This window comes from Marmota monax, unplaced genomic scaffold (genome assembly GCF_021218885.2).
Source record: "Marmota monax isolate L192 unplaced genomic scaffold, Marmota_monax_Labrador192_F-V1.1 WCK01_AAM20220418_F8-fsc00149, whole genome shotgun sequence".
Classification (NCBI taxonomy): domain Eukaryota; kingdom Metazoa; phylum Chordata; class Mammalia; order Rodentia; family Sciuridae; genus Marmota; species Marmota monax.
The window spans coordinates 3,479,990-3,494,927 of record NW_026693170.1 but is presented as its reverse complement, the minus strand read 5'-3'; the positions used below and the strand labels follow the sequence as shown (position 1 = coordinate 3,494,927).

The following is a 14,938-nucleotide window of genomic DNA, read 5'->3' as shown; positions in this document are numbered from 1 at the left end:
GGAGGGCTGGCCCCCAGAGAGGGCGGGGAGATGACACAGTTGTTCCCCCAGCCCTGGTGGGGCGGGCAGTATGGTTCACTCCAGCATGGGGGCTCCAGGTAAGGGGGCAGGTGCCTATGCACTGGTGGGAAGGACAGGTTGAGCACATTTGGGTTTGTTGTGCTGGCAACTCAGCTGACCCCCCTGCCATCCCTTTTTAGCTTTCTCTCTTGTCCTGCTCTGTACTCCAGCAATTCCCCCTCTTCCCAGGCTGGCTCCCTGCCACACACACACACACACACACACACACACACACACACACTCCCTGGCTCCTTTTCCCTACCTTTTCACAGCAGGCATTGACGCTTCCAACCTTTGTCCCCATGTCTACTGCCCTGTTCTGAGGGGGTCTCTGGGAGGAAGGGACAGAGCCAGGTGTTAGTAGTGAGACCGTGTATGGAAAACCAGTGGGGTGAGCAATGTGGGTGACACTTGGGTGGGGCTGGTAAGGGGTTGGCAGGCTAAGTTGCTGGACTTGGGTATTGCCATTCTTTTGAGCGTATGTATGCATCTGTGTACAGGTCGTGGTGCATCTGTATATGTGTGTGAGCATGTGTGTGCAGTAGTTCTGAATCTTCTGAGGGTGGTTCTTATGAGCACATTAGCAAGTGTATGAGCTGGTGTAGGGGGCTATGTGTGTCATTGTAAGGTGGCCTTGGCAATGCTCTCTTGACTTGCTTCTTCCCCTCAGCCGTCACCGCCTCAGAGGTCTGATATCCCTGTGTAAATTAGCAATAAGCCTCTCTCGATCCCCTCACCTGCCTTTTCTTTTCTTCACAGCACTTATTGATGCCTGAAATTTCATTATATATTTGTGTACTTATTAAATGCCTCCTCCACCAAATGTCAGTTGCCTAAGTGAACTCTGTGTGCCAGGCACTGTATAATATGATTTATATTTGTTAGTTCACTGAGTAGAATGCACATATCTCGGCACAGTGCGGATTATCACTTGACAGTATTGATGGGAATGTTAAATGAGATGACATGTGTAATATGCTTAGCATAGTGCCTGGGATGTGGCAAGTACTTGGTACTTCATGATTCTTTCATTTGTGGCTGTATGGGCATGACTGTGGGTATGTCACGTTTCTGGGTGTCTGTGGGTGTGAATCTTGGCTTGATGTATGCCCTCCTATGTGCACCAGTGTATGTGGGCATCACTCTGATCCTTTACCAACACATATTTATTGAGTGGTTCTGTGCTGGGTGTTGGAAATACAACTGAAAAAGGCAGCTTCATGTCTGCCCTCCTGGAGCCCCAAGTTCAGTGGAGAAGACAGACCTGTCACCAGTGATCCTACAGAGTGATCAAGGCAGGAATTGGGGAGGCACGGGGGTAGTAGGAGGCCAGAAAACATCCAGTTCAGCTAGTGCAGGGTCAGAGAGTGCTTTCTAGAGGACGGGACTGTCTGAGCTGGGATATGAAGTATGAATTGGTGTGAGCAGGGCCCAGGAGGTAAGGAGGGGGTGGGACGGGAGAAAGATGTTTCTTTTTTTTTCTTCCTTTTTTTTTTTTTTTGGAGGGGGTACCAGAAATTGTACCCACTCAGAGTGCTTAACCACTGAGCCACATCCCCATTCCTTTTAAAATTTTTATCTTCAGACAGGGTCTCATTAAGTTGCTTAGGGCCTTGTGAAGTTGCCGAGGCTGACTTTGAACTTGTGATCCTCCTGCCTCAGCCTCCCAAGCTGCTGGAATTACAGGTGTGTGCCACTGTGCCTGGTAAAGGAGGAAGACTATTTAAAGGATGGCATGTGTTTACTGACTGTGTCAGCTGTGTATGTGTGTGTGTGTGCCTGTGTATTGTGGACACAAGATTCATAGTGTCTTCACATGCACGGTATCTGTTCCACCACTGACTAGTCTCTGTCGGGGACCAAATGGGGACTGCATAGGTGATATGCAGCAAGTTAGACTCTTTACTTGCAATTTTTCACAAAACAGCCCTACCTGGGTGGACTGGCCTGGGTTTTCCCTGCCCAGACATGAATTAATACATTATGCAGCCTTTGACAGATTCCTCATCCTACATGGACTCTCACTTCACATCTGTGAACTGGCCCAGGGGTCTGCTCTGGTCATCCTGTCCAGGATGAAGTGACTCTGTATATGTGACTGTGTGCATGTTTGGGCACGTCTATGTGTGTATCTGTGTGACTTGTGTGTGCATATCTATCTATCTCCGTGAGGCTCTGGGCATTGTGCACATCTATGTGTGGTGGTGACTCTGGGTACAACAGTGTATAAGTGTGTAACATCTGGGTATATGTTTTGCATAACTTCCCCTGGCATCACAACTAGGCATCTGTCTTTATCAGCAGACCTGTGAACATTCCTGTCTGGCATCTGTGCACACCTCTGTCTTGTGTGTGTTGGCCAGGCCCTGCTTGGCTGTGGCTGTGGTGTGTGATGTGGAGTTCTTGCCTATTGTTGGCACAGCTGGAGGCCACCTCTCTTGTTGTGTCTGCTGCCTGCATGGCTATCCCTCCCTCTTGACAGCTCAGAAGTGCTCACTCCCTTGAGGCCACCAGGGACAGCTGTGGGGTTGGGGGAGGGTGGGAGGTGCTGCTCCTGGGGAGGCCGGGGGCTGGGCCAGCTGGACCCACAGAGGTTCCCGGCAGCATCAACCCTGCCCACAGGGGCTCCCAGGGCATAGCTAGTATCAAGGCGGGCTGTAGAGGCAGAGGACCCAGGGGACAGGCCAAGCGGGGCCAGGAAGGGTGAGGGGCAGTCCTTGGGCCCTCTATATTTAGCCTTATTTTCGGTAAGTGCTTAACGAGAAGCTCGCCTAAGTCTGCTAAAACTGGCTGGGGGAAATGCAGAGGAGAAGTGAAAGTCCGGGGAGGGAGGGTCGGGGAGGGTGGAAGGGACCCAGAGTCCCAGACTTGGGGCAGTGGATGAACTCAGGGCAGGGCAGCCCTGGGTGGATCTCGCCTAAGAATGGTGGGATTCAAGGTGTGGCTCCAAGGGGCCTAGTCATGCATTGCTATTGGTGTCCAGTTCCTCCAAAAAATTACATGCTCCTTGGAAAGTCAGAGAGGGTCATAATCCTAAGTAACCAACCAACTTTTCTATTCAAGTGAAACTTAGAGAGGGACTTCTGGAGATGCCAGGGCACTGGAGCACATCAGAATCATTGGGAGCACATGGTGTGTGTGTGTGTGTGTGTGTGTGTTTAAATCAGATGGCATGTCACACCTTGTTCCATTAAAACCAGTTGGCTGGGCACAATGGCACATGCCTGTAATCCTAGGGGCACAGGAGACTGAGGCAGGAAGATCACAAGTTCAAAGCCAGCTTCAGCAACAGCGAGGTGCTAAGCTAAGCAACTCAGTGAGACCCTGTCTCTAAATAAAACGTAAAAAGGGGGCTGGGGATATAGTTCAGTGGTTAAGCTCCCCCTGGGCTCAATCCCCCCCCCCAAAAAAAAAAAACTCAAACAAAAAAAGCAGCACCAGAATTTTCATAAAGTCAAGGGCAGGGCATGAAGCATTCCTGCCTGGGCAGAGGTTGAAGCAAAGTTTTCCATGGCCTCTCCAGGTTCCTAATCCCTGATGGACGATGCCCTCGAGTCCTTGTCCACGCATCATTTAGCTTTTGGTGCATGGTAAAAATGGAGCCCCTATTCAGCCTTGATAGGAATGACTTTACCCTTGCCTTGAATTGCACTCTGATAAGGGAGAAAGGATGATCGAGAGATAGTTTGGCACCTATAATCCCAAATGGCTCGAGAGGCTGAGGCAAGAGGATCGTGCGTTCAAAGCTAGTTTCAGCAACTTAGCAAGACCCTAACCAACTCAGAGAGACCCTGTCTCTAAATAAAATATTAAAAAGGACTGAGGATGTGGCTTAGTGGCTCAGTTTCCCTGGGTTCAATCCCCAGTACAAAAGAGAGAGAGACGGAGAAAGAAACAGAGAGAGAGAGACACCTTGGCCAAGGGAAGCACTTAATTTGCTATGCTCCAGCCAAGGACTGGGTGGTGAGCACTGGGGCCTCGTGGGAGTAGTCTAGAAAATGTAGGGAGAATGAAGGAAACTAAATGGTGGACATTTTCCCTTAAACTGTTTTTGCCTCTAGCTGCTAACCCTGTGGAGGGAATCTTAAAAGTTTAGGCAGAATTGCTTTGGAGACGGGGACAGAGGATTGAGGTGTCCTCAGGTGATAGCAAAGATAGGGTCTTGCTTGGACAGCATGGAGAATCCTCTCATGCTTTCACTCATTTCAAAGACACAGCCTGAGTCCTGCACAGCAGCGACTCCAACCTGGGTCCTCAAGGAACCCACAGTCAGGGGGTGGGAACAGAGTCACTGGGGGAACTTACATGAAAGAGACACTGACAGCCTGGGGGTGAGGGATGACTTCATATAGGAGGGGATTCGTGAGCCAGGCCTTGAAGAGGGGCAGGAGATGCAGTAGAGCAGGAAAGGGTCCCTGTAGGAAAGATCAGAGGGAAAGGTCTGAAGGAGGGAGGTCAGGACACGGCCATCTTTGGTTGTCAACCTGCATGTCCTCTGCTGGGCAGTGGAGGAGCCCAAGATCAGACCTGCTCTGATGGGAAAGACACATGGGGGACTGGAAGGCTACAGACTCTGAGCCACTGACGGGAGATGCTGGGGCAAGGAAAGCCAGGGCAAAAGCAGCAGGGCAAGATCCCCAGCTTCCTAGAGGGCAGTCCTGAAGGATAAATAGGAGGTGGACAGAGTGGGGGACAGCATTCCAGGCAGAGGGACCAGCATATACCAAGGACTTTGGGAATATTTGTTAAATGGCAGGGAAACAGCAGGGCAGGGTAGGAACAAGTAGGAGGCAGCAGAAGTTGCGGGGAGGGGTGTTCTGCAAACACATAACTCGTTCTGGGCTGGTGAGGCTGGGGACCCAGCAATGAGTCAGATAGGCCTGTCCCCGGGTCTGATGAAGAAGGAACCTGGTCACAGACACCACAGCCCTGGGGGATCGAGGAAGGGGGTGTGAGAGGATGAATTAATTTGCTAGGGCTGTCATAACGAAGTACCGTAGACTAGATGACTAAAACAACAGAAATTTATTTTCTTGAAATTCTGGAAATTAGAAGCCGGAGATCAAGGTGTTGGTAAGGTTGGTTTCTTTGAGGCCTATTTCCTTGACTTGTAGGTGACAGTCTTCTCTGTGTCTTCTCTCTGTGAGTCTGTGTCCCAATTTTCTCTTTTTATAAGGATATCAGTCAGATTGGATTGGGGCCCACCCTAATAGCCTCATTCTTACCTTACTTACGTCTGTAAAGACTTGATCTCCAAATGCAGTTATATTTGGAGGTACTGGGATTTAGAATTCATCATACGAATTTGGGTGGACAGATTCACTCCACAGCAAAGGAGTTTCTGTGGTGGTGGGCTGGAGGCTGCTCCATCTGTGGACAAGAGAGCTGGCATTTGCCAGCCAGGCAGGGGTATAGCACCTGCAAGATCTGCACTCCTCGTCAAGCAGAGCCCCCAAACAGTGGGAGATGCTGGGTGGGGTGTCAAAGAGCAGGATGCATGAGTGGTAAGGATGAGCTGTCGAGGGTAGTAGGCTGCACCCTGAAGTCTGGCCGAGGGGCCTGGACTTTTCTTAAGGAAAAAGGTTTAGAGCCAGGGAGAGCTGGGTGTAGGAAGGATTGCTGGAGGGAGGGGACAGGGAGGGGGCTTAGGCTTGGCCCTGTGATGGTTAGTGGTTGCCTGGAATAACGCTAAGGTTTTCCTGAGTAGGAGCTAGGATCAGGCCTTTGCTGCCCGAGTCGGGAGCAGCCCCAACCCATCTCTCTTTACATCTTCCTGGATTTCTAACGATCATTAGGCATTCAGTGCTCCATCTCCAGTGCCCAGAAACGGAACTTGAGCCCCCATAGCATTCTGAGCACTGTCCTCCCCCACCCTCCCAGCCTACACCTTAATAGGACTATGTGCCTTTTTTAAACCTTAATTTTTTTTCTTTTTGTTAAAACATAATGTATATACAGTAAAGTACTCAATTTTTAAGTGTGCAGCTTGATGAATTTTGTCTTGTGTATTGATCCTACAGGCTTCCTCATGGTCGACACTCCCCAGAGGTACTTACTAGTCTGGCCTCGATCATTCAAGATCAGCTTGCTTGTGTTTTGAACTCCATGTATTAGAATTAGCACTTGTGTGTCTGCCTTTGTTTGGCCACTTTCACTCGGCCTGTGAGAGTCAGGAGCGTGCATGAAGCAGGAGCTTGTTCTTTTTCATCGCTGTGACTGTTTCATTGTATGGATGTACCACATTGTGTTTATCTGTTCACCCATTGATGGGCTCTTGGGTTCTTTCCAGTATGGGGCCATTATGAAAAGTATGCGGAAACATTCGTGCCTGTGCCCTTTAGTGGCAGGATGTGTGTTTCTCTTGGGTGGATGCCCAGGAGTGGATGTGCTGGGTCATGGCGTGGGGGGGGGGGGGCGGGCAGGTGCAAGGGAACTGTCTCTTCAGTTTTCCTGAATAGTGCTTGTATCAATTTACACTCCCACCAGCAATTCATGACGTGGCTTTTGAATTAAGATTCTAAAAGAATCTGAAACACAAGCAGCGGTTCACACAGAGTAATCCACAATTGCAAAATCCCCGGACTCTCCCCCGAGTCCCTGTTGCTGAGTTCTTCCCAGTCCTCACTGTAGCAGGCCTTCTTTAAATATCTTGGGTGCAGATCACACTCGAGTTGGACAGCTCCTTCCATTGGGGTGGGGTCATAGTTTAGGTGGGGGTTTTGGAGTGAGCTGTGGGGCATGAGTAAGGGCTGAGGACAGTTGAGAGTCAAGGTCAAATGAAGAACTTGGATCATCTGGGCATAAGCTGGGATCAGGGTGAGTAAGGGTACTGAGAATGGGTAAGGCTGAACCCCAGATTTGTGTTGGGGTCCAGGGGTAGGAAGGGTAGGAGTCGGTATCAGGATGAGCTTGAATTAGCAATTGTTGGAGATAAGATTCATGCAGAGATGGGCCCATTAGGTTGGAGTGATCCAGATTAGACACAGGAACCCTGGAGACATTAAGATCTGGGCCTAATCAGGGCACTTCTTCGCCTTGCCATGCTCTTGCAGAGGTGAGACCACTTTTGGAGCCTCAGTTCCCTCCTCTATGAAATGGGGTGACATCAACATCAACTGTTCATGTAAGCTCACTCCTATTTAGCTTCCTGCTTGGTGGGTGAGCACTCACCTTTCCATGGTTGGTGTCGGTGCAGAGAGTTCCCGCAATTTTTCCATTCATTTGTTCCCCTGGTGCCCAACTTGCTGCTTGCCACCTTTCCCTGGTCACCTCCTCCTGTTTGTAGGGTGGACTTGAGAATGCAGCTGGGAATCAAGCTGAAGTCTGGGTAGAGTCTAGGGTTAGATGGGAGGACATAGCAGGGACAGGGGCAGAAGGCGTTAAGGTTAGAGAGCAGCAGAGTGAGGCCCCAAGGCTTCTGCTTTGCACACAAGAAGGCCAGTGGGAGTGACGTGTGTCGGGAAAATTGGTGGGCCAAAGGGTGGCTTAATCACACCCTGAGATCTGACAACTCTCTCCTTTGGGGGTGCTGCAGCCCCATCACATCTCCTAGGCCCCATTCAGAGTGGAAAACATGTCTCACCCGAAACCTGGTGGGGCAGAATGGGAGCCTGGGCGGTCCTCCTGGGGAGGAGGCCAAGGTCGCACTTGCTCCTGGAACACCAGCAATCTCCTCCCGGGCAGCTGACACCTTCTTGTGACCACCTTCTACCTCCCACCCTGCCCCAGTGTTTCACGGTGGGTGACATCCCCTGCGCTGCTTTTTAAAGGGGAGAAAGCTTAAGGCAAGATTCCTTCAAGTCCTGAGGGCCCCCTCTTGTCCTGCCAGAGGAGGGCAGAGGCTCAGAACAGAGGATACCTCTCAAAATGTGACACTTCAAAGGTGGCAGTGGGTGGAGGGGATTTGGAAGAGGCTCGAAGGTTGGAAGGGCCCAGGAGCCCTCTAGGCTTCCTCTCCTTCACCCCATTTTCATCCCTTCTTTGTCCCCAGAAATAAGAATGTCTAAGCCCCTGGAGGCCGAGAAGCAAGGTCTGGACTCCCCGTCAGAGCACACAGGTGGGTGGGGAGGGGCAGGGTCACAGTGGGCAGAGAAGTGTGGCAGATGGGAAGACCACAGAAGGGACAGGTGTGGTGGGGGTGGCTGAAGACAACACATCCTTTCCCTCTCTTCACAGACACTGAAAGAAATGGACCAGACACTAACCATCAGGTCAGGAGGGAGTGGATTAGAGGGAGGTGGGCAGAGGGAGGAGGGAGTAGAGGGACCTCTGTGCAGCCACAGAAGGGGCAGGAGCTGAAGCCGCTTCATCGCACTATTCCCACCCCCTGACCCATCTTTCTCTTTGCAGAACCCCCAAAATAAGGCCTCCTCGTTCTCTGTGTCTCCAACTGGCCCCAGCACCAAGGTAAGCACCTGTTAGAACATCCAGGAAAGGGGACTGTGTTTAGGAGAGGGTCTTTGACAGTCAGCCACAGGCCCCAATATCTGAGAGAACACCCAGTGACAAGGCTTCTCCCGCCCCTTCTCACCCTGGGTTCCCGCCCCAGGCCTGTGACTCACCAGAGCTCCTTCCCCTTCCCTAGGGGGTGGGGGTGGCCAGGGAAATCCCCCCCAGAGCCCCAGGGCAATGAACAACAGGAAGCCAAGGCCCCACCCCCATCCCGACTTCCCTGACCAAAGGGGCCTGCACCACCCCCTGTCCCCCAACACACACACACACACACACACACACACACACACACACACACACGTACCCGTTGGGGTTGCCGGAGTTGGAAGACCCGGTGACTCTACAGCTCTGGGAATTCAGGAAGAGAGATGATGGGGAAGCCAGAAGCAGCCAGAGGGTGCCAGTTCCAGATCCAGATGGGGCCCCATACTGAGCACTGCTAGGCTCCAGGGGCTTTCTTCAGCCCAAGTCTCCTCTCTCTAGCCTGGGCCGGGGGGAGCGGGGTGGCTCTGGGGCACAGAAGGCAGGTCCAGAGACCTGAGGAGAGCACCATAGGTGGGGTCAGAGAGGACATGGGCAAGACTGCTGACACTGAGCAGAGGTGGCCAAGGAACAGGATAGGAGGCTAAGACATGTTTCCCACCCAGCTTCAACTTTGCTCTGTGACCAGGGGAAAGTTACTCCCCTCTCTGGACTTCTAAGTGTCTTCTTCTTCAATATGGTGTGTGTGGGGGGGTGGTTAGGGACTGTAGAATTGGATGACCCCTGAAGTCCCTTCCACATCTGGTCTATTCCCACGTTGCCGTGGGAGGACTAAGTGCTTTGTGAGCAGGTGTCTTCTCTTCTGTACTGAGCGCTTCAAACCAGGTTCCACTCTTGCCTCCTGAACTCAGGCTTGGCCCTTGCCTCATCCCTGGGGTGATTGCCCATTGCTCCCACTCCCTCATCAGCTCAATTAGATCTTTGCAGTCTCCTTCACTCCTCAGCAGCTTTCTTTCTCTCGGGAAACAGTGAGGCCAAGGGAAGAAAGGGTTTTTCCTCCCATTCCCAGGCCTGGGTTCTGTCTACCCCTCACTCTGTTTCTCTAGTCCTGGCCTTTGCCTCTCAACCTCTTTCCGACTCTTCTGGGCCTGTCTTTTCCCATCGGCAGTGATTCACATGCTACTGTCATGGTTTCAGACATATCCACATACCACCATGTAAAATTATTTACATAATAATTTTGTTAATTGTCTCAATGTTTAAAAACACTTTGCTGTGGAAAATGTGAAGCAGATACAAAAAACAGACAGAAGGGTATAATGAAAATAACACCCCCCAGGATCTCATCAATCAACCTCAACAATCATCAACTCATGAACTGCCTTATGTTTTCAACAGCTTGAATAAATGGTTTTTAAATGGAAATTTCATGAATGGAAAACTAGAGTCACTTGCCATGGAAATAAATACAATGATTATTAAAATTTACCCACAGTCTCTTTATGTGCTGAAGGGTCTAAGCCTGAGGCCTGTTCTCCATTAGCTAAAAGGAGAGATCGGCCAGCCTTGGAGAGATGTTTAAGACCTCCTCACATCGGAGTCTTTCCTAAGACAACCAAAAAGAATGAAAAAACACACACAAAAAAGGAATGGTTTTCTCATTACAGCATTCAATATTATTTTTAAAAACTTCTTATTAAAATATGATGCCCATCAAAATATGCATAGATCCTCAGCTTACGACTGACTTTTCACACACTGAGCACACCCATGATGCTAGGAGTAGCAATCAGATCAAGAAGCAGAAAGAGACCAGCCTTCCAGAGGTCCTTAATATCTTCCATTTCCCTGACTTCTTATACTCAGTGTCGTTTCATGCTGCATCTCTCTTAGCTCTAAAACTTCCTGAACTTGGGTCCTATAATTTGGAACATGATATCTGTCACTTGGCCTTTCCTGAGCCTTTGTCTTTCTGTTCGTCTTTTCTTCATTCTGAAGATCACCACCCCCTCAACCCTCCCACCATGCCAATCTGCCTGTTTCACCTTGCACAAGTTGCTTTCCCTCTCTGGATCTCCTTTTGCAAATTAGTGCTTGGATGGTGGCCTGAAGGATGGTCCCTAATGTCTGCTCTTGGCTTGAGAGTGTGACCATCAAGCCATGCCTTCTCGTGTCCCAGCAGCCCTTCAACCAACAGCCTCTGTTATGTGTCTCTGTGTTGAGGAGAGGAAGAAGGCCAGGGCAACTCTCTGCTGGTCTGTTCTAACTTCATGGTGCAAGATTCATTCATCTCATGGTTAGGAGTTTGGAGGGATTCATAGACCTCTGGTACAGAGGCTGGAACCTAGCAGACCTTGGGCCACATTTGGTTAATCCACTGCACAGAACCAGCCTGGGTGTGCTTTTCTTGTCCTGTGGTGTTTGTGTTCCAGATTCTGAAATGGGACTGGCCAATGGGAGCAGAATAGTTGCTGGGTAGGCCTCCTCTTCTGGTGGGCATGTACTCTTCAGCTCACCCTGTCCACCCCTGCCTGTGTCACCCACTTGTGCTGTTTGTCTTCATGATCCTTTGAGTCTGTGGCCCAGGTTAAAATACCCTGAGATCCTGCTTTCCAACCAAGTCTTATTCCATTGGACAAATAAGAGATGCACTTCTCTTTTTAAAATATTTTTCTTTAGCCTGGAGTTGTGGCTCAGGGGCAGAGCACTTGCCTCTCACATGTGAGGCACTGTGTTAGATCCTCAGCACCACATAAAAATAAGCAAACAACAAAGTAAAGATATATATATATATATATATATATATATATATATATATATATATATATATATATATATTAGTTGTAGATGGACAGAATACCTTTATTTTATTTATTTATTTTGATGTGGTGCTGAGGATCGGACCCAGTGCCTCACACATGCTAGGCAAGCGCTTCACCACTGAGCCACAAGCCTAGCCCTAAGAGATGCTCTTCTAACTGATGCAGATGAAGAGTATCTCATCCTGATACCGACTCTTATCCTTCCTACCCCTGGACACCCACTAATTTGACCATACAGATTCCCAGTGGCACCATTTCCCAAACGGGGACACTGACTCCCAGGAGGAGAAAGATGCTCTCCGAAGGTGGCCTCTCCTGTAGTGAGCTTGGATGCAGGTGGTGAGCTATCCCTTCTGGATTGATAAGGAAGTCGAGGCCAGAGCAGCTCCTTCTGTGCCAGCCTGAGGCTGTCATTGCCACAAATATGCGCTCTCTTTGGTCCACAGGTGGGCATTCTCTCTGGCCTCCACTTAACATTCTGGGGTCCCGGACCCTGCCTCTCTCCCCCCCAGATCAAGGCTGAAGATCCCAGTGGTGACTCAGCCCCTGCAGTGCCCCCGCCTCCCCAGCCGGCTCAGCCTCATCTACCCCAGGCCCAACTCATGCTGACGGGCAGCCAGCTAGCTGGGGTAAGTAACTGGGGAGGGACTGGGATGAAGGCACACACCAACTCCTCCCATCTGTTGCAGGACTCGTGGAGGAGGAGCCCCAACAAGGCCATAGCCTCTCATGCCTGCCTCCTGCCCTCCTCTGCCCTCGGAAGACTTGTCCTCACCTGCTTGGCTCAGGCTCTAACCCCTCTCTGCCTTCTCTGCTCCCTTGCCCTCTTCGGCCTGCTGCCCACCCACCCGTAGCTCACAGCACTGATGCCAGCCCAGCAGCAGCTCCTCCTGCAGCAAGCCCAGGCCCAGCTGCTGGCCGCCGCCGTACAGCAGTCCAGCGCCGCCGCTGCTGCTAATGCCGCTGCCGCCGCCGCCGCCTCCTCTTCTACTTCTTCCTCCTCCTCCTCTTCTGCCTCCTCCTCGACTTCGCAGCCCCCAGCCTCCTCTGGGGGAGGCGACCTGCCACCACCACAGCCTGCCAGCCAGCCCCCTGGGACCCCACAGCTCACCTTGTCCCAACCCATCCAGCTCACAGCACAGGTAAGGGTGGCCACCAGGGACCATACTCCCTCTAGCAAAGGACAAGCAGAAGCAGTGAGTGTGCAGGGAGGGGCTGACTGGTCCATGTGGGGCCTTCTGACCACCAGCCATATGCTAGGCAGTTTTCAATAATCCTAGGAAGCCTTGGGAGATGTTGCTATCCCATCTTACAGATGGATAAAATGAGGCTCACAAGGGGGAGTATCCCACATAATAGCCTTTCACCTGATGGTATGCTGAGCTAAATGCTTTCTGTGCATCTCCCTAGGGCCCAGAGCCTCCTAGATATCATTAGTTTCAACTGAACAGGTGAGGAAACCAGAGTCATCACCATGAGTGGTACCTGTATGGGCGCAAGCAGATCAGAATTAGTGCCTCCAAGATGTTCTTTCAGAAAGGATTCCATGATCTGTGAGTTAGGAAATGTTAGCTCCTCTCTCCCCCTTCTGGAGTTTATGGGTATATACTGAGCCATGAATTAGTGGTTGTATTAGTTTCCTAGGGCTGCCACAAAAAAATGCTATCAAGTAGGTGTCTTTGAACAATAGAAACCAGGTATGATGACACATGCCTATAATCCCAGTGACTCGGGAGGCTGAGCAGGAAGATCACAAGTTTGAGGACAACCTGGGCAACTTAGCGAGGCCCTAAGTAATTTCGCAAGACCCTGTCTCAAAAAATAAAAATGGCTGGGGATGCTCCTGGGTTCAATCCCTGGTACCAAAAAAACAAAAACACAATAACCCCTCCTAAAAACAGCAGAAATGTATTATCTCAGATCATAAGTTCAAAGTCAAGGTATCAGCAGGGTCATGCTCCCTCTGCAGTCTCTAGGGGAAAATCGCTCCTTGACTTTTTTAGCTTCTGGTGGTGCCAGCAATCCTTGGTGTTCCAAGAATGGATGGCTCCAAACTCTGCCTGTGTTGACATATGGCCTGCTCTTTGTGTCTGCCTCTGTATCTAAATCTCTTTCTTTCTTTTTTCTTCTTCTTGTGGTGCTAGGAATTGAACCCAGGGCCTTGGGCATGAGAGGCAAGCATTCTACAAACTGAGCTATATCCCAGCCCTAAATTTCTTTCTTATAAGACAAGAGTCATTGTACCAGAGTCTACCATAATGATATTATTATTATTACTAGGAATTGAACCCAGGGGTGCTTAACCGCGGAGCCACATCCCTAACCTTTTTCATTTTATTATTTTGAGACAAGGTCACGCTAATTTGCTGAAGCTGGCTTTGAACTCATGATCCTCCTGCCTCAGCTTCCCAAGTCACTGGAATTACAAGCATGTACCACTGCACTGGGCTCTGACCTCATTTTAACTTGATTATACCTGCAAACACCTTGTTTTCAAATAATGCTATATTTGGGGAACCAGAAATTAGGATTTCACCCTATCTTTTGAGGGTACACAGTCTAACTTGACAGTGGTTAATAAATTTCCCATAAGGATAGTCAGCTAGCAAAAGGAGCAAGGTAGGAGCCTAGTTGGATTCCCCTTCAGACTGACACGTTCTCTCCAGTACATTTGCCCACGTCACCCATTTGTGCTGTCTGTGTAGTTTCCACCAGCACTTGAGTTTGTGCTGCTCATTAAGCGGGGGAAGATCCTGAGAAATCCTGCAACAAAGACACCTGCTTCACCTCCTTAGCCTAGAGGTCCAAAGCTTTTCTCTTACTCCATCCACCATCTTTCCAGGACCCCCTGGCGGCAGATGTTGTCTACCCTGCAAGGCTTTTTCCCTTTTTATTTTTATTTATTTATATATTTGTTCATGCATATACGTATTTATTTATTTATTGGTACTGGAGCTTGAACCCAGGGGCACTCCACCACACTAAATCCCCAGTCCTTTTATTCATTTATTTTTTTATTTTGAGACAGGGTCTCGCTAAGTTGCTGAAAGTCTCACTAAGTTGCTGAGGCTGGCCTCCAACGTGCCTCCTGCCTCAGCCTCCCAAGGCGCTGGGATTACAGGTGTGCACCAAAGTCTATTCCCTTGATGGAGTTCATCCCTCTGTTACTGACTGATGCTCCCATCTGGAATTTGCCTGAACACTGAACTGATACCTGCCTTCTTTAGAATAGGCTGCTCCTGGGCCTGATTCTGCAGGGAAACTCAGAGCCACCGGGCCTCACTGCTCTATGATGACTCTTCCTGTGTAGCCTTCCAGTACCTGGCTCACCATAGAACAATAGCTGTGGTCTAGTCTTCTGGGTGCTGCCTTTGTACCAGGCACTGTGCCAGCAGTGACTTCTGAACTCATGCAGCCTCACTTCACCTGAGCTCCCAGTGGCAAAATGACATTCCCCGGGTCACACAGTTAACAGAAGTGGCAGAACTGGTTAGGAAGCCAGTGGTGCTGGGAATTGAACCCAGGGCCTTGGGAGCCTAGGGCTCTAACCACATGGCCTCTGACTGCTGCCTTTAGCTGTCTTCCTTGGACATGTCCTTCACGGCCCCTCCCACCCAGGTCTC

At 50.2% G+C, this 14,938-nt stretch overlaps 1 protein-coding gene across 24 annotated transcripts in view; it reads left to right on the top strand.

The window, feature by feature from the left end:
- The first annotated feature begins 11 nt into the window (after nt 1–11).
- Pou2f2 (POU class 2 homeobox 2) overlaps nt 12–14,938 on the top strand; it is a 36,586-nt gene continuing 21,659 nt past the window's right edge. For 5 of the 24 annotated variants that reach the window (XR_009227924.1, XM_046455700.2, XM_046455698.2 and 2 more), the window contains exons 1-5: nt 12–98; nt 8,051–8,116; nt 8,236–8,270; nt 8,410–8,466; nt 11,828–11,944. Coding sequence is in view for 22 of the 24 variants with exons in the window: in XM_046455700.2 (XP_046311656.1) it covers nt 71–98; nt 8,051–8,116; nt 8,236–8,270; nt 8,410–8,466; nt 11,828–11,944 (303 nt within the window). In the remaining 2 variants the exon portion in view is untranslated. Of the gene's footprint in view, nt 99–1,632; nt 1,747–6,813; nt 6,877–6,945; nt 7,184–7,594; nt 7,798–8,050; nt 8,117–8,235; nt 8,271–8,409; nt 8,467–11,761; nt 11,945–12,169; nt 12,458–14,938 lie in introns of those variants that run through there. The other 19 variants (XM_046455697.2, XM_046455694.2, XM_046455702.2 and 16 more) reach the window with 14 other exon arrangements.